The sequence below is a fragment of the Lolium rigidum genome, chromosome 3, assembly GCF_022539505.1.
Source record: "Lolium rigidum isolate FL_2022 chromosome 3, APGP_CSIRO_Lrig_0.1, whole genome shotgun sequence".
Taxonomy (NCBI): Eukaryota; Viridiplantae; Streptophyta; class Magnoliopsida; order Poales; family Poaceae; genus Lolium; species Lolium rigidum.
The window spans coordinates 223,491,269-223,516,936 of NC_061510.1; the positions used below are offsets into that span (position 1 = coordinate 223,491,269).

General features: G+C 43.7%; 1 protein-coding gene across 1 annotated transcript; it reads left to right on the top strand.

The window, feature by feature from the left end:
• Nucleotides 1-18,177: 18,177 nt before the first annotated feature.
• LOC124699020 (peroxidase 2-like) lies at nt 18,178-19,152 on the top strand. Its single transcript, XM_047231396.1, has one exon. The coding sequence runs from the start codon at nt 18,178-18,180 to the stop codon at nt 19,150-19,152; it is 975 nt and encodes a 324-aa protein (XP_047087352.1).
• Nucleotides 19,153-25,668: the final 6,516 nt, after the last annotated feature.

A 25,668-nucleotide genomic window follows, 5' to 3' on the forward strand; every position in this document is an offset into this window, starting at 1 on the left:
GCGCCATCTTTTCTCACCTAGGTCACCTCAGCATCGACTACAGCATGAGCACCAGGGCGGTCCGTCGCCATCGACCACCGCTCGACCCTTGCTGTTTTGGCCGGCGCACCCACCGTTCACCACCGCCGGCTCCACTGCGTCCAACGCGCCCGCTCCCGCCGAAATCTGCGTCCCGGAGTGAGCACGCAAGGCCCCAGACGAGCTAGGGTTTCCCCCGTCGTCCCTGCCGTGTCGCTGGGTGGACGACGGGCAGCAGCCGTTGGATTCACATCCAACCGCTGCATGCACCTGCGCCCCTGGCCCTTGCACGCCAGCGTGGTGTCCATATCGGCCGGTATGAACCCGCCAGTTCCCGCGTGTCCGCGGATGAGGCTGGGCCACCTAGCGGCTGATCTAAGCCGGACCTGAGCCGCGCAGCCGCCCCGGCCCATTCCCCTTTCCAGTTTAATTAGGGAAAAATCTGCCAGTAAATATGGCTGCAGTTTTTGAAATACCATAAATTCGTCGAATAACCAAATTTGATGACTCAAATTTCTGCATGGTCACAAAAGAAATCTTAACCACAGAATCTTACATGCATGTGCTGCTTCTAGACCTATGTAGATAAATCATGTTCTAGAAACTTGTAGTATAGGTATTTTATTTGATATGAGTGTTGTATAGATTCTTTTTGCATGAGGTTAATTTTGGTGTGTAGTAGAAGGTTTGATTTAAAAATCTAGTTTTGACCAGAGAGACATTCCATGAATTTTATTTTAAAAACTACAAATGTTTTTGAAGCAAATCCAAGTGTTACTGGTAGATATTGCTATAGGGTACTTTTGTGCCAAAGAAAATATTTTTCAGATTGGTAGTTTAATTCTAAGGATTTTACTACTGAAACAGAACACCTTTTCAGTATCTGATTTTTGTAAATTCATTTAGAAATCAGAAAAATGCCAAACCAGTGGGGTTAGATCACATTTAGTTTCAGCTATCCATGGTTATGCTTGGCTCTGGTTGATTTTGCTATGATGATGTTGTGCCTAGCTATAGTCTGTCTCTGGTTTCTGTCTTATTCAAATTTTCTAAATGATTTAAAATTTTATTTGCATGTGATTCTTGTGCAAGTTTGTTCTACATGTTGTTTGCTTTCAGTAGGTATGTTGCATGCATTTTTGTGACTCACAGAAAGATTTAGACCATTTAAATGGTTCCTAAGTCATTTCCGGATTTGTAAAAATCACAACTCTTGTTTTAAAAAACCTAAATTAGTGAATCCACTTCCACTAGCTTCTGTTTGTGAACCTTTACATACTGTGATTTTATCAAATTTTTGTGTGGACTATTCTGGAATGGTCTGTTGATTTGGTGTGTTGCTTGTTTCTTTTTATTTTGCGACGCTAGATTCGAACGCCGTCGGAAACAAAGGAGGGGGTGACTTTGGAGGATTTGAAGATGAAAGCCAGGGACACTTTGCTGATAGAGGCAAGCCACCTCTTGATGCATATCTTGTCCTAAATATCTTGCTCTTGCATTATTACAAGTTTTATAAATTGCATGGTTTTTATTTATTTATTTATGTGAGTGGTTCCACCACTCGAAGTTTTATTATTCCACCCTTACAGGTGCAGCCCTCGTGATACCTACTGATCCAACACTTGCTAGAGATATGGTGCTTAACACCTTATCGTTCTTGTCGCCGCTTTTCAAAGAAATGTCGGACTATAGGTTGGGAGCCCTCTTTAAAAAGGTTTGTGAGAATGTTTTCAACAAATGAAGTGTTCGAAAACCTTGGAATGGGGTGGTCCTGCCCAATTGTGAGTTTATGAAAAGGAAAAGGTTTTTGGGAAGAAACTTGCTGGAGGAAAGTGGAGAAAATTGTTTTTGAAAAACCTTGGTGACTGAGTACCTAACCGGACCTAGCCAGTGCAACCACATTACCCTTAAGTGGGACGGGGCGTAGCGTAGTAGTTTGTCTCGCCTTAGTTTGGGTCCTGCAAGTGTAAGGGGTAGTACGAGCATGGACACCTATCGACCATGGCCTTCCCGGCGAACTGAGGACGTCTTTCCATTGCGTATCGATGACAGGGGTACAACCTATGAGCTCCCATTCAAATATGCCCCGCAATTTGTCGCTGCATTTTGGAGGGTCGAGTTAGCTGGGGACTTTGCTACTCCAGGACAGCCCTCGGACTCTGGTGTTGGGAGGTAAAACTCTAGGCGTCATGTCTTTGGCTAAGGCGAGCAAGCGAAAAACTGCGATCGGGTACTTGTCGTGGCATATGTTGTTATGCAGGGATGATGCCCACACGATAAGTATTCGGCTCTTGTGGGGAAAGTGTACAACCTCTGCAGAGTGTAAAACTATTCTAATAGTCGTGTCCGCGGTTATGGACATGGGAAAGGCTGTTGCTTGGCATTGAAGGAGTTTTGTTTTACAAAAGTGTGTTCCAAAAAGGTTTTGGAAATGTACATGGGAGGTACGGAAAGATACCAGTGGGACTGGTGGAGATGTACCCAGGAGGTACGGTGGAAAGTTGAAAGTGTTTTGGTCACTCCGATGGACGGAAATGAAAATGGGTTTTCCTTACCTATTAGTCTTCAAAAGAAAACTTGTTTTCAAAAAGGTTTTTCAACAAAGATATAGAGATGTCATACTCTCGAGAGAAACTATCTCTCGCTCCTTGTAGCCTTAGTTAGTGACTGTTCCTTGCTACTGCCATACTGCATATCTTTTATTTCTCTCTAGGGTGGTTTGTGAGTACATTCAAACATACTCATTGACAATATTGTCCTAGCTATTTACTTGGCCATGCAAAGAGGAGTACTACGAAGAAAAGAAGTACGACGCTAAAGACGTGAACTAGGACGCTCTCCCAGTCCGCCGCCTGTAGGGTAAAGGCCTGACTTGGGTTCCAGCGCTCTTGGAGTCAAGTTGTTTCCGCTGCTGTTTGTTGAACTACGACCCTGATGGCCGATGATGTAAGACTTCCGTAATACTTTACATTCGGTACTGTAATGGATGATGTAATCTGGTATCAGTTCGGTTATATATTCACGATGGAATGTCTTGGGATCGTGAAATTAGTTACATAACAGGAGTCTTGGACCGGTAAGTCCGGGGCCCCACAGAGCTGGTATCAGAGCCATCCTGACTGTAGGAGACCTTAGTTAGCATGGACGTTAGTTAGGGAAATACTACTTTGGTAAAATTATTTACTAAACCTATTTTCCTAAGTAACTAGAACTTTAGCTTCTATCTTTCTTACCCTTTCAAAAATTTCTAATTCTTACCTCTCTGATTTCTAGCGACTTTGGAAGTTCTTATTCTACTATCTCATCCTCTTCCAAACCTATATATTTGGCGATGTTCCCCAATTCAGACTCACAGACTCGAGGTATTGAAGATACGACAACCTCCGTGGATTCGCTTAGGATACCCTCGCGTATTAGGTGTCCCTTGGTACTAGTACCACATGCGATTCATGTAGTTGTTTGTAGGTTTCGAAGCGTGTGAGCTTGATTGGTTGTATGTGATTTTTGTGTGCTGATATTTTGTGCCTTCGGCACCCCTACTATGATATTCTTTCGTTTTCGCCTACTTTTGCATTGTTTGTTTCCGTTTTAAAAACTTCCATTTTTACCAAACCCTCCCCTTTTAAGTGGCTGCTCATCTCTTTCTTTCCCCATCAATATCTGAATCCACCCTTCTTCGGGATGGTTGACACCTGTAGAGGAAGTTCCAGCGGGTCAGACTAAAACCCCCCTGCACCTCCGGACCCAACCATGGCTCAACTTTTGCGCCTTATGATGGAAGACCGTCAGGAAGCCCGTGAGGAACGCCAAGACAATCTTGCTACCCTTCAACATCTCACCCAGCTTGCTACCGTAAATGCCAACAACCACAATGCCGGGAACGGAAATGGAGACCCCCGATCTAAGCTGAGGGATTTCCAGGATACCAACCCTCCTATCTTCGCCAAGTGCGTTGAACCCCTTGATGCCGATGATTGTCTTGAGAACAACCTGGAGGTCACCGGAGTCGGCAATGAGGAGAAGGTGTTGTTCGCCACCCACTTCCTTTCTGGACCTGCGCGTTCTTGGTGCGAAAACGTCAAAGCCATGCAAGTTGAAGGACACATCATCAACTGGGAAGAATTCAAGGCGAAGTTCCGCAAGACCCATATCCCCTCTGGACTGATCAAGCTCATGAAGGACAAGTTCATGAACCTGTGGCAAGGAAGTATGTATGTGGTGGATTACCTGGACAAGTTCACCACCGTGTCTAGGTATGCTCCTGAGGATACCAACACCGAAGAGAAGAAGAATGACCGCTTTCTGAACGGTATGCACGATGAGCTGCAAAGTATCTTGGTAGCTGTCCCCTATCCCGACCTTGAGTCTCTAGTGTATGCTTCCAACATGGTTGAGAGCAAGCGCAAGAATGCATTTGAGAACCGCAAGCGCAAGGCAATGATGCTGCAAGGCAGCTCCAGCACTCAGCAACCCCGCAGTCTGCCCCCACCTAGACCAGGGCCCCAGCAGCAGAGGACCCCACCCCCTGCACCATGTCCCAACAACCCCAACCAAAATCCCAACACTCAGCGTTCTGGAGGAAGCAACTACAATCCCAACTACAACCGCCAGAACAACACTGTCCGCAAACCCCCCAATGGATGCTACGCCTGCGGACAACCGGATCATTACTCTAAGGAGTGTCCCAACAGAGTGACTACTGGGCAGCGCCCCAATGCGCCCAAGCCAAATCAAGGACAAGCTCGCACTACCATCGGGAGGAACCAGAACCAGAAGAAGTTAGCTGGACCATCCAGAGGTCACCTGAACCATGTCAATGCTGAAGAAGCTCAGGAAGCTCTGGATATTTTTCTGGGTACGTTTCCTGTCAACTATGTACCCTCAACTGTCTTGTTTGATTCCGGAACATCGCATTCGTTTGTTACCAAGCCGTTCGCCATAAAGAGTGGTTTAAAACCTACAATCATGCAACAACCTATGCTAGTTCAAATCCCGGGAGCCTCCACCAAAACAGATCTGTCTTGCAGAGAGGTTCCCATAGATATTTAGGGAAAGCGTTTTTACGCGGATCTGATAGTGTTAGGAGAGCAAGGCTTAGAGGTTATCCTCGGTATGAATTGGATGGTTAAGTATAAGGGTCATATAGACTGTGCTCGCCGAGCCATAACCCTGACTGCTGAGGAAAGCGAGATAATTGAGCATGTAGCCACCATGCCCTCCTCTAAGGCCCTATGCAAGAAGGGTGTCGCCAGCCCAGCCTTGCATGAGGTACCCATAGCTTGTGAGTACCTGGAGGTTTTCCCTGACGAGTTACCCGGTAAGCCCCCTGATCGGGATATCGAGTTTATCATCGAGCTAGTCCTCGAAACTGCCCCCATCGCTCAACGACCCTACCGGATGAACCCTCAAGAATTAGTTGAATTGAAGAAGCAGTTGGATGACATGTTGAGGAAAGGGTTATTCGTCCTAGCGCATCACCCTGGGGATCTCCCGTTATCTTTGTGGATAAGCGGGACGGTACTATCCGCCTGTGTGTGGATTACCGGAAACAGAACGATGTCACCATCAAGAACAAATACCCTCTCCCAAAGATTGAACACCTGTTTGACCAGATGAATGGAGCCCGAGTTTTCTCCAAGATATATCTCCGAACGGGTTATCATCAACTTAAGGTTCGAGAGTCAGACATTCCCAAGACTGCCTTCACCACACGGTATGGACTCTTCGAATATACCGTGATGTCCTTTGGACTAACCAATGCCCCTGCCTATATCATGAATCTCATGAACAAAGTGTTCATGAAGTACCTCGACAAGTTTGTTGTGGTATTCATTGATGATATTCTGATCTACTCCAAGAATGAAGAGGAGCATGCTGAACATCTACAGATTGTTTTGGGAACTCTCAGAGATCATCAACTTTATGCCAAGTTAAGCAAATGTGAGTTCTAGTTGAAAGAGGTAGGATTCCTAGGTCCTCATATCTGCCGGAGGAGTGTCTATCGACCCATCCAAAATTCAGTCCATCATGGAGAAGAAAGCCCCTACCAATCAGACCGAAGTTTGCGCCTATCTAGGATTGGCAGGATACTACCGTAAGTTCGTTGAAGGATTCTCCAGCATTGAGAGACCTTTGACACAGCTGTTGAAGAAGGATAAGAAGTTTGAGTGGACAGACAAATGTGAGGCCAGTTTTCAGGAACTCAAGAAGAGATTAGTTACAGCCCCAGTCTTGACCATGCCCGATATCACCAAGGATTTTGATGTATACTGCGATGCATCAAAACTTGGTTTGGGAAGTGTGCTGATGCAAGAGGTCAAGGTGATAGCTTATTTGTCAAGACAACTTCGACCGGAGGTGATGAACTACCCCCCGCATGACTTAGAACTTGTTGTTGTAGTTCACTCCCTAAAGACCGGGCGCCACTATCTAGTGGGAAATTGCTGTGAAATCTACACCGACCACAAGAGCCTGAAGTACATTTTCACTCAGAGGGAGCTGAACATGAGACAGAGCAGATGGATGGAGCTCACGAAGGATTACGATCTAGGCATTCATTATCATCCCGGTAAAGCCAATGTTGTAGCTGATGCCCTTAGTCGAGAGCCCCGTTCGTTGAACGCCCTGATCAAAATTGCCCAACCCAAGCTACATGAAGAACTGGAGGAGTTCGGCCTCGAGCTGGTTAGCCATGGCTTCCTGGAAAATCTTGAGTTGCATCCTACCTTGTTTGATCAAATCAAGTAAGCACAGGTGGGACATGAAAGTATTGAAGGAATCAAGCGTAGGATGGATAGAGAGGAAGTTCCTGGTTTCACGATTTATGCCAAGGGAGTTCTGTTGTACAATGGACGCATGTGTGTGCCTAATGTTGAAGACCAAAAGAAGCAATTCCGGTGGCACGGTATGAAGCGGGAGATAGCCTTTTTCATTGCCCGGTGTGATGTGTGCCAGAAAGTGAAGGCTGAACATCAGCGACCAGCGGGATTACTCCAACCCCTGGAAGTCCCTGAATGGAAATGGGAAGAAGTTGGAATGGATTTCATTACTGGACTTCCTAAATCTCAGCGTGGTCATGACTCCATCTGGGTTATTGTCGATCGGCTTACCAAGGTTGCACAATTCATCCCCGTCAAAGTCAGTCACCACGGAACCAAGTTGGCTGATCTCTACATGCCCGAATAGTGAGTCTTCATGGAGTTACTAAGAGAATATTTTTCTATCGTGGCACACAGTTTACGTCGATATTTTGGAAGATATTTCATGAAACTGGACAGCCTATCACCCGCAAACCGGAGGACAAACTGAAAGAGTAAACCAGATTCTTAAAGATATGCTTCGTGCTTGTGTTCCTGCCTATGGAGCAAAATGGGGAGACTTCCTACCTTTCGCAGAGTTCTCTTACAACAATAGCTACCAAGCTAGTCTACAGATGGCCCCCTTCGAAGCCTTATATGGTCGCCGTTGCCGAACCCCTCTCAACTGGTCCGAGACTGGAGATAGTCAAGTTTTTGGACCTGACCACCTCCGTGAAGCTGAAGAGCAAGTTCAACTAATCCGTGATCGCCTCAAGGCCGCTCAATCCCGCCAGAAGAGTTATGCTGATTCAAAGCGTCGCGAGCCGACCTTTAATATTGGAGATCATGCTTATCTTCGTGTCACCCCACTCAAGGGAATGCAGAGATTTCACGTCAAAGGGAAGCTTGCCCCTAGATATATTGGGCCCTTCAAATTCTAGCTCGTCGAGGTGAAGTATCATATAAACTGGAACTGCCTGCAGAGTTAGCGGATTTTCACGATGTCTTCCATATCTCTCTACTTCGACGATGTCTCCAAGTGCCCAACAAGCCTAAAGTCTTCAAGAACATCGATTATCGCACCCTCGACCTCAATACAGACTTGACCTATCGAGAAGTACCCCTTCGGATTCTGGAAGAAGCTGTCCGTCTCACAAGAAGGAAGATCAAGTTTGGTAAGGTTCAATGGCGTAATCACTCAGAAGAAGAAGCCACGTGGGAAAGAGAGGACCAACTTCGAAAGGACTTCCCCGCCCTCTTCAGTTCTTAGCCACCGAATCTCGAGGACGAGATTCATTTTAAGGGGGGGAGGTTTGTAACAACCCAACTTTTGCACTTAAGTTTAAAATTCTGGAATGCAAAATTTAGGGCCAACAAAAAAAATTCTGTCTTTACTTCTTGCATGCATGATTGATCTTGTTCTTGTTTGATTGGGTGTATGTGTGTTTTCCTTGTGAGAGTCTTTACCTAGGTGAAATTCCTTAAAGCCCTAATACCCAAATTTTGAGCCCCTCCTTTAATTTCTTGTTTCCTTGAGGGAAACCATGCTAAACCCTAGGACTTGATTTATTCCTAGTGTTGGTTTGGATCTCCTAAGATCAACTTCTACTCATTTTTGTTTGAGACTTTCCCCTCTCATATATCAACAAAGTTTTATTCTGAAAAGTGCACACATTAAAAGTTGGTCATGAAAACCCTCACCCCCTTTCTTTCTTCCCTCCATCTCTTAGGGATAACTCTAGTGCATGTGTAGGTGATCTCCATAGATCAAGCAGGATGCCTAGCAATTGGGGTAGTATTGATTGAGTTCTACATTGACCTTGGCAATAGATTCTAAATCAAGGGTTGGATGACAAGCCAGCACATAATAAAATGCGAGTTCAACTCCGGCGAGAAGCTCCTTGCGTACCAAAGATTGAATTCTAGCAGGATTCTTGAATCGAGTCATTAAAGCCGACAAAGTTTCGGGAGCTGGATCAAGTGGGAACATGGTCTTCCACACCATAGTTAAATGAGCGTATCATTTGTCGAAGTAATAATGCACCTTCTTTACCCGATATTCAAACTTCGCCACAATTGCAGCTTTCGGTCTATTTGACCACAGTGAGTACTTTGGATGCGATAGATCGGTCATAGCTTCAATCTTATCATGGACCCGCTTGTTTTCCTCTAGTACGTTGAAAGCAACGACTGTCGAAGACGGGAGAAAATCAAGTCATATGAAGGTTTTAAATACTAAAGGAGTATAAGGGACAAGGAGATATTGATTCGTTACAACTTCAGCTTTCAGTGGCTGTGCGCAGACGATCTAGAGCGTGTTGTTCGACTTCTGCAGTGAGTTCACCTTTCTTCTTCACCACTGCTGACATATCATGGAGTCCAACTATGTCCTTCTCCAATTGAGATATTCGATTGCGCAGTTGATGCACGAGTTTAGAGTCGTTAACACTCCTAGAACTCAAAGAACTTTCGGCACGAGAAACAGTCGAAGTCATCTGCAGCAAATTATTTGATATACATTCTCAGAAAATCAACAATGGGATTATCAAAGTCAAGCATTCACTCCCATCGGAAAACATCAAAAGCATTTCATTAAGAAGAGTAATAATAAAAGTAGACGTTGGCAACAAAGCCAGCATGATTCGTTACAGAACAACAGATGAAATAAGTATGTTCAAATTACAATTAAAGGAGTCATAGAATCTGAGCGCCCGAGTTTGCACAGATGAGCTTGGGGCAACTTCGGATGTAGTTTTCTTCTTTTCATTATCGACTAATTTAAGGAGCTGGCTTGCGCATACGCGCGCCGAATCATTGAAGAGGCCAAGATCAACGAGTGAGCCATCATCATTCTCTGGCAACGCTTTAGTCAAGCACTCCAAATTGGAATCGAAGCCATACCCCATCAAAATTTGAAAATAAATAACCGCTCCATAAAGACGAGAGTGACGCTTTAATACCTCGATGGCGCTGCCGGAGTCGACGAAGAAAGTGTTCACAAGCTCCCCAAGAGTTTTGTCTTGGTCCAGCTTTGGGAACATCAACAAGAATAACTTTGAAAAGGCTCCCTTGGTCTTCTTCAAGAGCTCCTGAATTTGCTCACCAGTGTCTACGGCAAAAGAGAGGGCATCTGACATGGAATCCACTGTAAACCTGTTGGTACGGTCGACAGGCATGTCGGCAGTACCTAAACGTATTACGGAGAACAATTCATTACAAAGATAAATTATCAGAAGGAAAGGAAAGATAAAAGAGGCAAAGGAATTTACCTAGCAAGCTCTCGATGGATTTGCGGAGAACACCCTCTTTCTTGTATGCTTGGGCCTGAGTTTCGAGCTTCAATTGTTCTTCCTGCTTCATTTTCTTCTTCAGGAGCTTCAGCTCCTCGTTCAAGCTTACGGCTTCCTTTTGAGCTTCGGCTGCCAGCCTATTTGCTTTCTCCAGTTGTTCAGTCGAAGACTTGGCAACCTCGCGGAGTCGAGCGTTCTCCACCTCCATGCGAACGAACTGATCAGCGAAATCCACCACAATATCGACTGCGGCATGAATTGGCTGCAACGATAGAAGCAAGAAGTTTGTCAAAATATATCACAAGACTATCAAAGCCAGTACTAAGCTTCAACCAGCTAACTATCGCTCGGGGGCTGTTGGGTACGGATTATTAGAAGGAAAAAAGGAAAAAATACTTACAATGTCATTCGAAAATGGGGGAACGGGAGCACTGTGGGGCCCCGGACTTACCAGTCTAAGACTTCTGTTATGTAACCAATTTCACGATCCCAAGATCATTCCATCGTGAATACATAACCGACTTGATACCAGATTAAATCATCTATTACAGTACCGAATTTAAAGTATTACGAAAGTCTTACATCATCGGCCATCAGGGCCGTAGTTCAACAAACAGCAGTGGAAACAACTTGAATCCAAGAGCGGTGCAACCCAAGTCAGGCCTTTACCCTACATGCGACTGACTGGGAGAGCGTCCTAGTTCGCGTCTTCAGCGTCGTACTCTTCTTCTTCGTAGTACTCCTCTTCGCAGTATGGCCAAGTAAGTAACCAGGACAACAATGCCAATGACTACGTTTGAATGTACTCGCAAACCACCTTAGAGAGAAATAAAGGATATGCAGTATGGCAGTAGCAAGGAACATGCACTAACTAAGGCTGGAGCGAGAGATAATTTCTCTCGAGAGTATGACATCTCTATATCTTTGTTGAAGAACCTTTTTGAAAACAACTTTTCTTTTGAAGAATAATAGTTAAGGAAGACCCATTTTCATTTCCGGCCATCGGAGTGACCAAAACACTTTCAACTTTCCACCGTACCTCCCAGGTACATCTCCACCAGTCCCACTGGTATCTTTGCGTACCTCCTAGGTACATTTCCAAAACCTTTTTTGAACACACTTTTGTAAAACAAAACTCCTTCAATGTCAAGCAACAGCCTTTCCTATGTCCATAATCGCGGACACGGCTATTAGAATAGTTTTACACTCTGCAGAGGTTGTACACTTTCCCCACAAGAGCCGAATACTTATCGTGTGGGCATCATCCCTGCATAACAACATATGCCACGACAAGTACCCGATCGCAGTTTTTCGCTTGCTCGCCTTAGCCTAAGACAGGCCACCTAGAGTTGTACCTCCCAACACCAGAGTCCGAGGGTTGTCCAGGAGTAGCAACGTCCCCAACTAACTCGACCCTCCAGAATGCCGCGACCAATTGCGGGGCATATTTCAATGGGAGCTCATAGGTTGTACCCCTGCCATCGATACGCAATGGAAAGACGTCCTCAGTTCGTCGGGAAGGCCACGGTCGATAGGTGTCCATGCTCGTAATACCCCTTACACTTGCAGGACCCAAACTAAGGAGAGACAAACTACTACGCTACGTCCCGTCCCACTTAAGGGTAATGTGGTTGCACTGGCTAGGTCCCGTTAGGTACTCAGTCACCAAGGTTTTTCAAAAAAAAAATTCTCCACTTACCTCCAGCAACTTTCTTCCCAAAAACCTTTTCCTTTTCATAAACTCACACTTGGGCAGGGCTACCCCATTCCAAGGTTTTCGAACACTTCTTTTCTTGAAAACATTTTCACAAACCTTTTTAAAGAGGGCTCCCAACCTATAGTCCGGCATTTCTTTGAAAAGAGGCGACAAGAATGATAAGGTGTTAAACACCATATCTCTATCAAGTGTTGGATCAGTAGGTATCAAGAGGGCTGGACCTGTAAGGGTGGAATAATAAAACTTCGAGTGGTGGAACCACTGACATAAATAAATAAAAACCATAATATTTATAAAACTTGTAATAATGCAAGAGCAAGATATTTAGAACAAGATATGCATCAAGAGGTGGTTTGCCTCTATCAGCAAAGTATTGCTGGCTTTCTTCTTCAAATCCTCCAAAGTCACCCCTCCTTTGTTTCCGGTGGCGTTCGAATCTAGCGTCGCAAAATAAAAAGAAACAAGCAACACACCAAATCAACAAACCATTCCAGAATGGTCCACAAAAAAATTGGATAAAATCAAAGTATGTAAAGGTTCACAAACAGAAGCTACTGGAAGTGGATTCACTGATTTAGGTTTTTTTAAACAAGAGTTGTGATTTTTACAAATCCAGAAATGACTTAGGAACCATTTAAATTGTCTAAATCTTTTTGTGAGTCACAAAGATGCATGCAGCATACCTACGGAAAGCTAACAACATGTAGAACACACTTGCACAAGAATCACATGCAAATAAATTCTTAAAAAATTTAGAAAATTTAAATAATATAGAAACCAGAGACTGTCTATAGCTAGGCACACCAGCATCAGAAAAAATCAACCAGAGCAAAGAATACCCATGGATAGATGAAATTAAATTTGATCTAACCCCACTAGTTTGGCATTTTTCTGGTTTTTAAATGAATTTAGAAAAATCAGATACTGAAAAGGTGTTCTGTTTCAGTAGTAAAATTCTCAGAATTAAACTACCACTCTGAAAAATATTTATTTGGCACAAAAGTACCTTATAGATATATCTACAAGAAGCACTTGGATTTTCTTAAAAAACCTTTGCAATTTTCAAAATAAAATTCATGGAATGGCTCTCTTGTCAAAACATGATTTGTAAACCAAACCTGATCCAGGAAAGCGTCTGCATGTGACATTAGTGCCAAAATAGAGGTATTTACCTCTACTGCACACAAAAATTAACCTCATGCAAAAAGATCTATACAACTCTCATACTAAATAAAATACCTATACTGCAACTTTCTAGAACATGATTTATCTACACAGGTCTAGAAGCAAACATCACATGCATGGAATATTATGTGGTTAAGATTTCTTTTGTGAGCATGTAGAAATTTGAATCATCAAATTTGGTTACTCGACGAATTTATGGTATTTCAAAAACTGCAGCCATATTTAATGGCAGATTATTCCCTAATTAAACTGGAAAGGGGAATGGGCCCGAGGCGGCTGCGCGGACCAGGTCCGGCTCAGATCAGCCGCTGGGCGGCCCAGCCTCATCCACGGACACACAGGAACTAGTGGGTCCGTGCGGGCCAACGTGGATGCCACGCTGGTGCGCGAGGGCCAGGGGCGCAGGTGCATGCAGCGGTTGGATGTGAATCCAACAGCTGCTGCCCTTCATCCACCCAGCAGCACGGCAGGGACGACGAGGGAAACCCTAGCTCGTCTGGGGCCTCGCGTGGTCACCTCGGGACGCAGATTTTGGTGGGAGCGGGCGCGTTGGACGCAGTGGAGCCGGCGCTGTCGAACAGTGGGCGCGGCGACCAAAATAACAAGGGTCGGCGGTGGTCGACGGCGACGGACCGCCCTGTGCTCACGCTGCAGTCGATGCTGAGGCGACCTAGGTGAGAAAAGATGGCGCGTTAGAGAGGGAGAGGTGTGTCGCAACCAGGGAGCAAGGAAGGGATGGGAATGGTGGCTTGTTGCCACTGCAACCTTCACCGGCGCTTCTCCGATGACGAGCAGGACCTCGAGGAGCAGGGAGAATGTAAGCTTCCCTCCGCTCCGGAGGTGGTGTGTGAAGGAATGAGAGGGTGGTGGCAAGAGGAGAGTGCAGAAGGAGAGACTGTGGCTTTTATCTTCTCGGTCACGGTGGACTTGGTGCGTGCACAATGAGATGGGGAGGGCGGTAGCGCCTTACCGGCGGAGAGGGGCGGTGATGCGACGCGTTATGGCCATGCTAAAAGGTTTTGGAGGGAACTTGGCGTCGGGAGCATGAGGAAAACGCCAGGCGCGGTCGAGTCACGTCGGCCTGCCAACTGTTCGACGAAAGGACAACAGGGTAGCGGGGTCGGTGTCGTGCAGAGGGAGAGGAGGGAGCAGAGCTGCGCATGCCCCCGAGTTGATGAACTGGTCGACGTGTGCGTGCCCGTGGCGGCGTGCGTGGTCACTACCAGAGCTTGCAGGGTGGTGCGGTGCGAGGGAGGGCCCTGGAGGATGTCTGGCAGTGAGATGGCGGTGCAGTGAGCATCAATGCTGGCCGAATCACGTGTGTGTGTGCAGTAGAAAGGAGGGAGGAGAAGCAGTGTCATGCGGCTTCCAAAAGAAAGAGGATATGGGGGAGGCCCTAGCTCGATGGTAGGGGACAGGAGAGGTTGCAGGTGAGGTAGAGAGAAACAGGGTGCAGAGAGAGGGGGTGGGTTTGGCTGGATCCTGTTGGACTCATGTCCATGGCTACATGTGCACAAGCTAGCCCGGCCACTCTCTCCTCTCAACATCTCTCACTCAATCTCGATGGAAAAAGGGCAAGCATGCATACGTGTGCAGAGGTAAGATGAGTGAGGGAAAAGAGAGGGAAAGAAACTTGGAGAATAAAAATAAGGGGAAGAACAAAAAAATTGGTTAGGACATGGTCTAAGTGACCATTCCTTGAGTTATGCCAACTTCTGATTTTTTGCATGACCAACCTGAAGTGGTCTAGGGCAAGACAATGATACATATGGATTGGGGTGATTAGCACCCGGTTAGGGAATTTTTCAGAATTGTAATTGATCAAAGAAAGAAGAAGAAAATCTAAAGGTAACATGTGCCCAATTTTGATCTATGGAGATCACCTACACATGCACTAGAGTTATCCCTAAGAGAGGGAGGGAAGAAAGAAAGGGGGTGAGGGTCTTCATGACCAACTTTTAATGTGTGCACTTTTCAGAATAAAACTTTGTTGATATATGAGAGGGGAAAGTCTCAAACAAAAATGAGTAGAAGTTGATCTTAGAAGATCCAAACCAACACTAGGAATAAATCAAGTCCTAGGGTTTAGCATGGTTTCCCTCAAGGAAACAAGAAATTAAAGGAGGGGCTCAAAATTTGGGTATTAGGGCTTTAAGGAATTTCACCTAGGTGGAGACTCTCACAAGGAAAACACACATACACCCAATCAAACAAGAACAAGATAAATCATGCATGCAAGAAGTAAAGACATAAAAGTTTTTGTTGGCCCTAAATTTTGCATTCCAAAATTTTAAACTTAAGTGCAAAAGTTGGGTTGTTACAAACCTCCCCCCTTAAAATGAATCTCGTCCTTGAGGTTCGGTGGCTAAGAACTGAAGAGGGCGGGGAAGTCCTTTCAAAGTTGGTCCTCTCTTTCCCACGTGGCTTCATCTTCTGAGTGAGTCATGAAAGCAGGTACTGAGAGAGATTTGAGGAGCCAGACTGATCAAGGAACCTCGTCTTGACAGAAATATTCGAGTAGTCCCGCATATAGTGCACTTTGTAATTACTGCAGCTAAGTTGAGTTGCTCTTCTATTTTGAAGAAAACCTTGTATTGCAATGATGATGCCTTTTTTTAAAACACCCCATGCAGACGATATTCTTTTGTAACATCGTGCAGAGCTGATAATTTTGTTCATTTTTGAAAGGACCGTAAGCCCAGTCGAAAATTTTATCTGTTGAAGGTAACTGAGGGATTAGGTCAGTTTGCTTGTTCGACGACCCTGTAGAGTTGCAAATATATTTTCTAGGCCGTGTGTATTTTTGTGCTGGCAGCAGCCCGGAGTAAACGAGTGAACCATATGCCTAATTGGCTTCGTAGCGCGGTTCACTGGCGTGAGCCTTTCTTATTTATATACTGTCCACCAACTAAAGCGCTCACATGTTCCCTGAGGTTTTGTGGCAGTATTCTTATTTTTCCTTGTATGAAGGCTTTCCTCAATTACAACACTCGCATGTTCCCTGAGGCTCTTGACGAAAACCATAAAAACCTTGTAGCCTCCGAGTATTGCCGGGTAAGATTTATTATATCCGACGCAGTATTTTTGTAAACCTGAGCTCCCGATGGGAGTAATAGTAGTCGAATACTTTTGAGGATCTCCCGAATATTTTTTCAGGTGAAATAACAATTGTATGAGCCAAACTGGAAGTTTTATTCATAATATGCAACTGAAGTATACATTGTCTTGGAGATGGGAAGAAAGAAGTAGAAGCCCCGGTAGAGGATGGAGGGGCATACCATGCTGCACAACGACTACTTCGCAGATGACGCAACACAGGCCGGCAATTTTCGGCGCCGGTATAGAATGAGCAAGGGTTTATTCATGTATATCCTCCATGGTGTTCGAGAGTTCGACCCCTATACTACAAGCTGAAGCATGACGCTGTAGGCGTTGCCGGGTTCTCATCAATTCAGAAGTGCACCGCCGCCATGAGGATGCTTGCATACGGAGCACCTACCGATACACATGACGACTACCTTCGCATGAGTGAGTCTACTGCCATTGAGGGCATGTACAAGTTTTGCCGAGTTGTGGTGGGAAAGTTTGGCAAATACTACTTGAGAGGGCCAACTGAAGAAGAAACTGCAAGGATCATGGCACAAAATACTGCGAAAGGATTCCATGGGATGCTTGGAAGCATCGATTGCATGCACTGGTCATGGAAGAACTGCCCGTTTGCTTCGCAAGGTATATACAAAGGGCGTCATGGATATTACAGTGTGGTGCTTGAAGTTGTGGTAGATTATGACCTGTGGATTCGGCATTCTTTCTTTAGCATGGAGGGATCACACAATGACATCAACATGTTCCAGCGGTCTCTGGTGTTCAGCAAACTAGTGGAAGGTCATGCTCCACCATGCAACTATGAGATCAATGGCCACCAATACACCAAAGGATATTATGTAGCCGATGGTATATATCCAAATGGGCCACTTTTGTCAAAACGATCCCGGCTCCATTAGGTTAGAAGAATTGTCACTTTCCTTCGCGATAGGAGGCTTGCGGGAAGGATGTCGAGCGGGCATTTGGTATGCTCTAAGCTTAATTTGCAATTGTCCGGTACCCTTCTCTAAGCTAGTCTCACGACCAAATATGGAGGTGATGCATGCTTGTGTGATCATACACAACACGATCATCGAAGATGACCGCAAGAATTAGGTCAGGAGACATGTTGGTCCCTATGAGTGTCAGGACCCTCTTGCAGAGGTTGATCATGAGTTGCTTGCAGATTTTGCTGATTTTTTCGTCATGCACGCAGAGATCCGTGACAGCAATGTTCACGAGCAACTTCAAAATGATCTCGTTGAGCATATGTGGAGGATCAAAGGATTATCAGCAAATGCCGCGGCGCCTTGATCTAGCCCCATTTATTACATTTGTTTAATTGTTTTATTGTTTACTGTATTTTAATTTGAAAACAATTTGGGCAAACATATTTATTTGTATGATATGTTCAATAAATGGTTGTGTTTTTGAAAATCCTATAAAAAAGTTTGGGACAGCGTTTGGGGAACGCGGCACGTTCCCCAAACACGGCACGAAGAAAACATGTGTCCCAAACGCTCGATCCGACGCTATTTATGAGACGTTTTGGGTGACACGTCTGGAAATGCTCTTACTTCCACTATTCCTACATACAAAATGTTTTTCCTAATAAAGAGAAACTCCAATCGGCAACCACACCAAAGCATACAATGGAACATTTTTAATAAGACAAATTAGCGGATTTCGGTCAGCTCGCTCTATGTATATAGTATCATAGTTCGCTGGCTAAGTTATAATTGTAGCGTACCTACAAAATTTTCTAATACGCAGAGTCCAAATGATTATCAGCTGCTCATACGACTGAAGTTTCTCAATTATCAGAGAGAGCGTATAAACTCCTACCTTCTCCATGTTCCGTAACAGCTAGATCACCATGTTGATCAATTATTACGAGTCCATGTCCGTTCATGATAAAACAATTATCACCTAAGCTAGGAATTTTTAAGTAGCCATCTTATCAAGTTACATCTCATGCATACATGTATAAATATCCCTTTCCCTGCGAACAATATTTCATCACCTCTCATCAGCTCATTCTATCTGTTTAGTACACACACTATCTCGGCCACAAACAAAGAAGACAATGGCTTTAGCTTCGGTTAAGCTTTCTATTGCCCTGACATGCGCATTGCTCTTGTCGTCAGCGTGTCATGGCCTGGAGGTGGGCTACTACAAGAATTCGTGCCCCGGCGTGGAGGCCATCGTGAGGAACGAGGTGAAGAAGTTCGTCTACAAGGACGCCGGCATCGGCGCCGGGCTGATCCGCATGTTCTTCCACGACTGCTTTGTTGAGGGATGTGATGCCTCCGTCCTCCTGGACCCAACACCGGCCAACCCGCAGCCGGAGAAGCTTAGCCCTCCCAACTTCCCCAGCCTCCGTGGGTTTGAGGCCATCGATGCAGCCAAGGACGCCGTGGAAAAGGCCTGCCCGGGCGTGGTATCCTGCGCTGACATCGTTGCCTTCGCCGGCCGTGATGCAGCTTACTTCCTTAGCAAGATGACGGTGAAGATCAACATGCCGGCAGGCCGTCTGGATGGGCGCATTTCCAACTTCAATGAGGCCCTCTCTAACCTGCCGCCTCCATTCTTTAACATCACTCAGCTCATCGCCAGCTTCGCCGCCAAAGGGCTCAACACAGAGGACATGGTGATTCTTTCTGGCGCCCACACCATTGGGGTCTCACATTGCTCATCCTTCGTCTCTGACCGTCTTGCCGTCCCCTCCGACATCAACGCCGCCCTCGCCGGCATCCTGAGGAGGCAATGCCCCGCCAACCCGACCGCAGCCAACGACCCCACGGTGCACCAGGACGTGGTAACCCCTAACGCGCTTGACAACCAGTACTACAAGAACGTCCTCGCACACAAGGTCTTGTTCACGTCCGATGCCGCCCTTCTTACCACACCGGCGACCACCCAGATGGTGCTTGACAATGCCAACATCCGTGGACTGTGGGAAGACAAGTTCAACAAGGCGATGGTTAAGATGGGTGCCATCGGAGTCAAGACTGGAAACCAAGGTGAAATCAGGAGGAACTGCAGGGTGGTCAACCACTGATATATATGGCTACTCACTGGATCCGTTCATGGGGCACCGTGTTTGCAATCTCAGCACCTATCCGTTGCACAAGGGTCGTGAGGCCGCTGACTTTATTTTGAGTTATCTCAGATTTCCGGCGAGTACCAGGCTGTTTCATTTGTTCATTACTTTGGCTCGTGCGACTGTTGCTGCCTGTTCAGTTCTTGGAGAATGCATATTGTTTATTACCACACAGTATGTTGGATGGTTTCAGTTCTTAACTTGTACGTTCTTCTTATATTGGTCGTCAACTCGACTTCGTGTTCAATCTCTAACACCTGTACGTGTAACTTAAATGGCTGATTTAGCACACCACTAGCTTACTCTTTCCTAGCTTTTCAAACAAAATTAGCTTTCAAGTTAGTAGTTCAAGGCTTACTAAAAAAGTATTACCTAGAAGTGACATAGAATCCTGCATATTGTAGATTCTTGCATTACAAGAACGACGATATAAGTAGGTTATAGGTCGTTAGATAATAGATATTTTACCTAGATCGATGGATCAATACTGGTCACGATAGATCAATACTTATCAAATTATACTACAACTACCCTTATAAGTGGGGTAATCACTACACATGCAACTGGACTATTATAAGGGTACCCTCTACGTACTCGGTCTTTTTAGTTCAAACAATGAACTAATTTTTATGACGACATCATCTTAGGTAACTTAGTTTTTTTTTGGACCAAAGAGGGTAAAAGATACCATAATGTCGACCCACTTGTATCCCGAGTAATGACAGGCAGATAGGATCTGGCAACAAAAATATTGTGCCAGGAATTACCAAGTTTAATCTAAACTTATACATGCGCTCCTCAAGGATGAGAAACAGGATGAACTCCTTCTACAGAATAGTCAACAATGCTCAGTTGGGGCTTCCCCTCTCCCTGAAGTACATGCAAACTGTAAGAGAAACATGAAATCCGATCGCTCATTCAAAGACCAAACAAGGAACTTCAATGGTAGACGCAACACCGAAAAAAGAATACACAAGGGGAAAGGCATAACAAAGAACAAGTTTGATCGAACTAATCTTTGCGAGAAATGTTGATTCTACAAGAAGATCGCCAAAACAATTCCACACCCCAAGAAATCTGGTAGACATCTATATGCCATCTATTAGACATAAGAAACCTACCGAAGGAGCAACATATGATGCCAACTTCAATTTTCAACCTAAAAATAACATGGAAGCTAGATGTTAGTGAGGTGTTCAAGGAGCACTAAGAAGCACCTACAACATGACTCTGTGGATGCAGTGATGATCTAATATACCTCTAATGGCATGTTCGGGGACTTCGACTAGTCGATAAAATCCATTAGATACTACATTTACTTTCAATATATTGTTGTAATAAAAGCATATTATTTTTATTGATGTCATCACCTTTTGGTGTAAAGCACAATATATACTATATCAACACTTCAACATCAATAAGGTTATTTATTTTCCATATATCAAACAAAATTATATTACTGAACATTTAAGTATATAAATTTGGGAGTCAATCGAAATGGAGGAGGAAATGTGCATTGTGGAAAGCGGTAGCAAAAGCCTTGTACTTAGGCAAAACATTATTTCCAAACTCTTAGAAAGTTGAATGGACATATTTTAACAATTGGAAGATAAGATGGGTTAATTGTTGGCACATGATGTGCCACATTTACCCGCCCTATGCATACACAAATGGTAATTGAGAATGGCTTATTTCATGGCAAAAATGCATTTACGAACTCTTACAGATTTGAATGGAGATATTTTAACAATAGCTATATATGAATATGATACATTAACTTTTGGCGCATGACATGCCACATTTATCGCCTTATGGGTACACAAATAATAATTGCCGATGAATTATTTTATGCCTATTAGTCTTGTACTCTCATTGGTTATAGAGATATCCACAAAATCGCTTTCCCAATAAAATCCAAGAACATAACAAATAGGAATATATCATCTTTACCAAAGACAAGGGATATGGCAAACACATATTTGACAAAATTGACCTCTTTGTCATCAGGATTGTACCAAACATACATAAAATCCAAAGTAGACGGTGATGATTTTTCGAAAAGGAAGTACATGCTCTGCATAAGGTAATTTTTTTAGAATGTAAATGCATTCCAGACTTGACATGATCACCTTGGTCATACCGGGATTGGGGTAATCGATAAATTAGCTGCAATTAATAATGGTCATGAATTAACAAAGTTAAATTCCCATAACCTTCGTACATTATATGCATTGCATGTACTACTGGAAAACTCTTTTTAAGACCCGCATATCACAAAAATTCACCCAAAGCCACTCAATTCCTTGAATGAGTTATGGGCAACATTTGTAGTTATGTCCAACTATTGTCTGGACATTATAGGTATTTCAAAGTTCTAATAGATGCATCTACACTATGGTCTCAAGTGTGCCTATTATGCGTAGGAAACCATGCATTTGACAAAATATTAAATATTGAGAATTTAAATAAATTTATATTAATAGAAAACACTACTAAATTCTTCTCACATTTCTTCAATGATTATTGCATGACACTTGAATTAAAGTTGAACACTCGGTCCCATATGTCCACGCTAAAATGGCCCGTTGAATTTCCAATTAAGAAAATTAAGCTCATATGACAACCATTGCTAATAAATTTCAACTTACCTACTTCATGTCAATTGTCACCGGTTTTACAAGATGCAATATAATACAATGGCAACCAACTGCATATCAAAGTAACATTGGCAATTAGTAAGGGCAAATCTAGCAAATATTTTCCATATGCCTAAATTCGGATGCACCACACGTGTGTCCATCTCACCACCACAACTATATATGTTAGGCCACACAAGTAATTTGGGATCTATGTGGGGATAAAATCACCATGAGTAATCAAGTACCTTGAACACCTCATAGGGGATTTATTCACAACATCCCATCCTGTTGATGCATCCTCAATATGGACCATTCCCGACATTTGGGTGAGACATCAAGTTCAAAAATAATGTCTAGAAATAATTTTGAATTCGTAAGAAATTTTCTCCCGTGGTCCATGTACTTAAGAAACTATACTTGAAGTTTGGAAACTAATTAATCTGCAACACATTGCAAATAACCTTTCGTATTCATTCGATGACTATAATGGAGATGATAAATCCTCAATCATAGAGTGGACGTACCACCAAAAACCATTCAACCCCCTATTCAAACAAAGAGGTGCGGTCATAGAACATGATTCAACTAATCGCAAGCAACAAAAAAACACAAAAAACAAGTCATTTGAACTAGTAAATGTAAAACAACCTACTGGAAGGATAACCCTCCCAGAATATACCTAGCTTAGTTGTCCACTCAATGACTAGGACATCAGAAAACCGCGACTCAACCGGATTAAAGAATCATGATCATTCCACAAGGGTAAACAAATCCGCGAACTATGTAGTTATAGCCATAAGTCTACAATTGTTGGCTTACATTTCTCAACTACAATTACTCAAAAGCATCTAAATTATCATGATGTAAAGACCATGACGCTCTAATTGGCCTAAATGGAAGAAAGCCAATCCAAGTAGATTTAGCCTCGCTCAGTAAATAAAATTTATTTATTGAATTAATACCTAAACCTCACAAATTTTTCCTCGTGGGATTATAATTGGTTTTCATCCATAAGAGGAACCATAACAATGAGGTGGTGATATACATAGAAATGATTGTATCCCAAGGCTTCACGCAGAGGCTAGAGGCCGGGCATCAATTTGAATGAAGCGTATTTTGTAGTATTGAGGCGTATTATATTTTGATGCCTTGTTTTTGTGGCACTGTAGCTTCATGGCTCAGTTGATTTCAATAACTACATGGATATTCCTGATGTTGTCCTAGTCCTGAATACAAAAGCAACACACAACACCTAATTCCTTATATGACTTAACATGGTATGGGTGCGTGTGTGATACAAATGAATTAATTAGTGAGTGCATTCAAAAGAAGGGATACTCCAACAATGATGATTGTCCATTTTATTCATTTATAAGTCTGTACAAGGACTTGCCATTATTTATGTGCATGTTGATGAAGCACACAACCACCTAAAGAGGGAATTTGTGATGAAACATTTTGGTAGATTTATTTTTTCTTGGGGTTACACCATGTAGGATTTGAAACTGCGACCAACCAGGTAACAGCCGACCGGTATACCACTAAGGAAGAACAAACTTAGGGAAGCCGACTCTCGTTCTTTCTACTAACCAACCACAAACAAAAAATCCAAAAGGCTCATCCCTTTTTCTCTTTCACATATACCAGCTCCCCAAAAACAATTTTCGACTTGCATGTGTTAAGCATATAGCTAGCGTTGAGCTAGGATAAAACTTATATTTTTACTATGATTGGGCTGAACAGTGGTAGAACAACCTGACCCACTACTAAACCCTAACCACAATTAAATATGTTAAATACACGAAATCGATCCAAAACTACAAGCAAGGGAATCAACTTTTCCTGCTATAAAGGAAAATATACCCCTTTCCTTTATATATATAATATATATACACCAACACTATTCTGTAACCGGTTGCAGAATAATATTCTGAGCACCGAGTTGAACTTTCCTGGACACGGGTTTGAACTTCCTGGATAACAAGGTTGAACTTTCTGTCAGATCTTACTTGAATTTCGTGTTTCTTTAGAGCTACTGATTATACTTTGATTTTCTCAACAATTTTTCGGAATTGTCCAAATAATGTATCGTTGGATACATAATAAAAAAACACAACTTTTTCATGTTCACAGTTTTTGCAGATTATGCACGGTTTAAATTTAATTTTGAAAAATACGAAACATTTCTAAATGGTGACAAAACGAACTTTTACTCCGATTTCCGAACCCCTTATCCAAATGGCACAAATGATATACCGTTGGATAGATGATGAAATTTCGCAACTTTTTGATGTTTTTAGGTTTTTAAATTCCGCATAGTTGTTGAATAATTTGGAAAATACCGAAATCTGAACGTATTAATAAATGGTTTTTTGTTCTCGTGTCCCTGGTTCGTTAGTTGTACTCAGTTTTCCCCAGCCTCTTAACTTATCCTCAGTTTTCCCCTCCCTCTAGTTTGAAACCAATTGCAGACGCTCGGACGGAGGGTTGCCGTCAGGTCAGAGGCCTTGCCGTTACTGTTAATCTGACGGTGGGACTGCATAGAGGGCAGTTCCTCTCTGACCGTCTCGTGCTGACGGGTAGTGATGGCGCGTGATGCACACGTCCGTTGGGAACCCCAAGAGGAAGGTGTGATGCGCACAGCAGTAAGTTTTCCCTCAGAAAAAGAAACCAAGGTTATCGAACCAGTAGGAGATGAAGGCCACGTGAAGGTTGTTGGTGAAGGAGTGTAGTGCGGTGCAACACCAGGGATTCCGGCACCAACGTGGAACCTGCACAACACAATTACAATACTGTGCCCCAACTTAACAGTGAGGTTGTCAATCTCACCGGCTTGCTGAAAACAAAGGATTAAACGTATGGTGTGGAGAATGATGTTTGTTGCGAAGAACAATAGAGAACAGAGATTGAAGTAGATTCTATTTCAGATGTAAAAGAATGGACCGGGGTCCACAGTTCACTAGTGGTGTCTCTCCAATAAGATAAATAGCATGTTGGGTGAACAAATTACAGTTGGGCAATTGACAAATAGAGAGGGCATAATAATGCACATACATATCATGATGACTAATATGAGATTTACTTAGGGCATTACGACAAAGAACATAGACCGCTATCCAGCATGCATCTATGCCTAAAAAGTCCACCTTCGGGTTAGCATCCGCACCCCTTCCAATATTAAGTTGCAAACAACAGACAATTGCATTAAGTAATGTGCGTAATGTAATCAACACAAATATCCTTAGACAAAGCATTGATGTTTTATCCCTAGTGGCAACAGCACATCCATAACCTTAGAACTTTCTGTCACTTGTCCCAGCATTCAATGGAGGGATGAACCCACTATCGAGCATAAATACCCCCTCTTGGAGTCACAAGTATCAACTTGGCCAGAGCCTCTACTAGCAACGGAGAGCATGCAAGATCATAAACAACACATATATGATAGATCAATAATCAACTTGACATAGTATTCCATATTCATCGGATCCCAACAAACACAACATGTAGCATTACAAATAGACGATCTTGATCATGTTAGGCAGCTCACAAGATCTAAACATGATAGCACAAGAGGAGAAGACAACCATCTAGCTACTGCTATGGACCCATAGTCCAAGGATGAAGTACTCACGCATCAATCCGGAGGCAGGCATGATGATGTAGAGTTCTCCGGTGATGATTCCCCTCTCCGGCAGGGTGCCGGAGGCGATCTCCTGAATCCCCCGAGATGGGATTGGCGGTGGCGGCGTCACAGTAACTTTTCTCGTATCGTGGCTCTTGGTACTAGGGTTTTCGCGACGGAGAGAATAAATAGGCGAAGGGGCGAGTCGGG

What these genes read in the sequence shown, in the direction of transcription:
- LOC124699020 (XM_047231396.1), top strand. Translation starts at nt 18,178, where the DNA reads ATGGCTTTAGCTTCGGTTAAGCTTTCTATTGCCCTGACATGCGCATTG.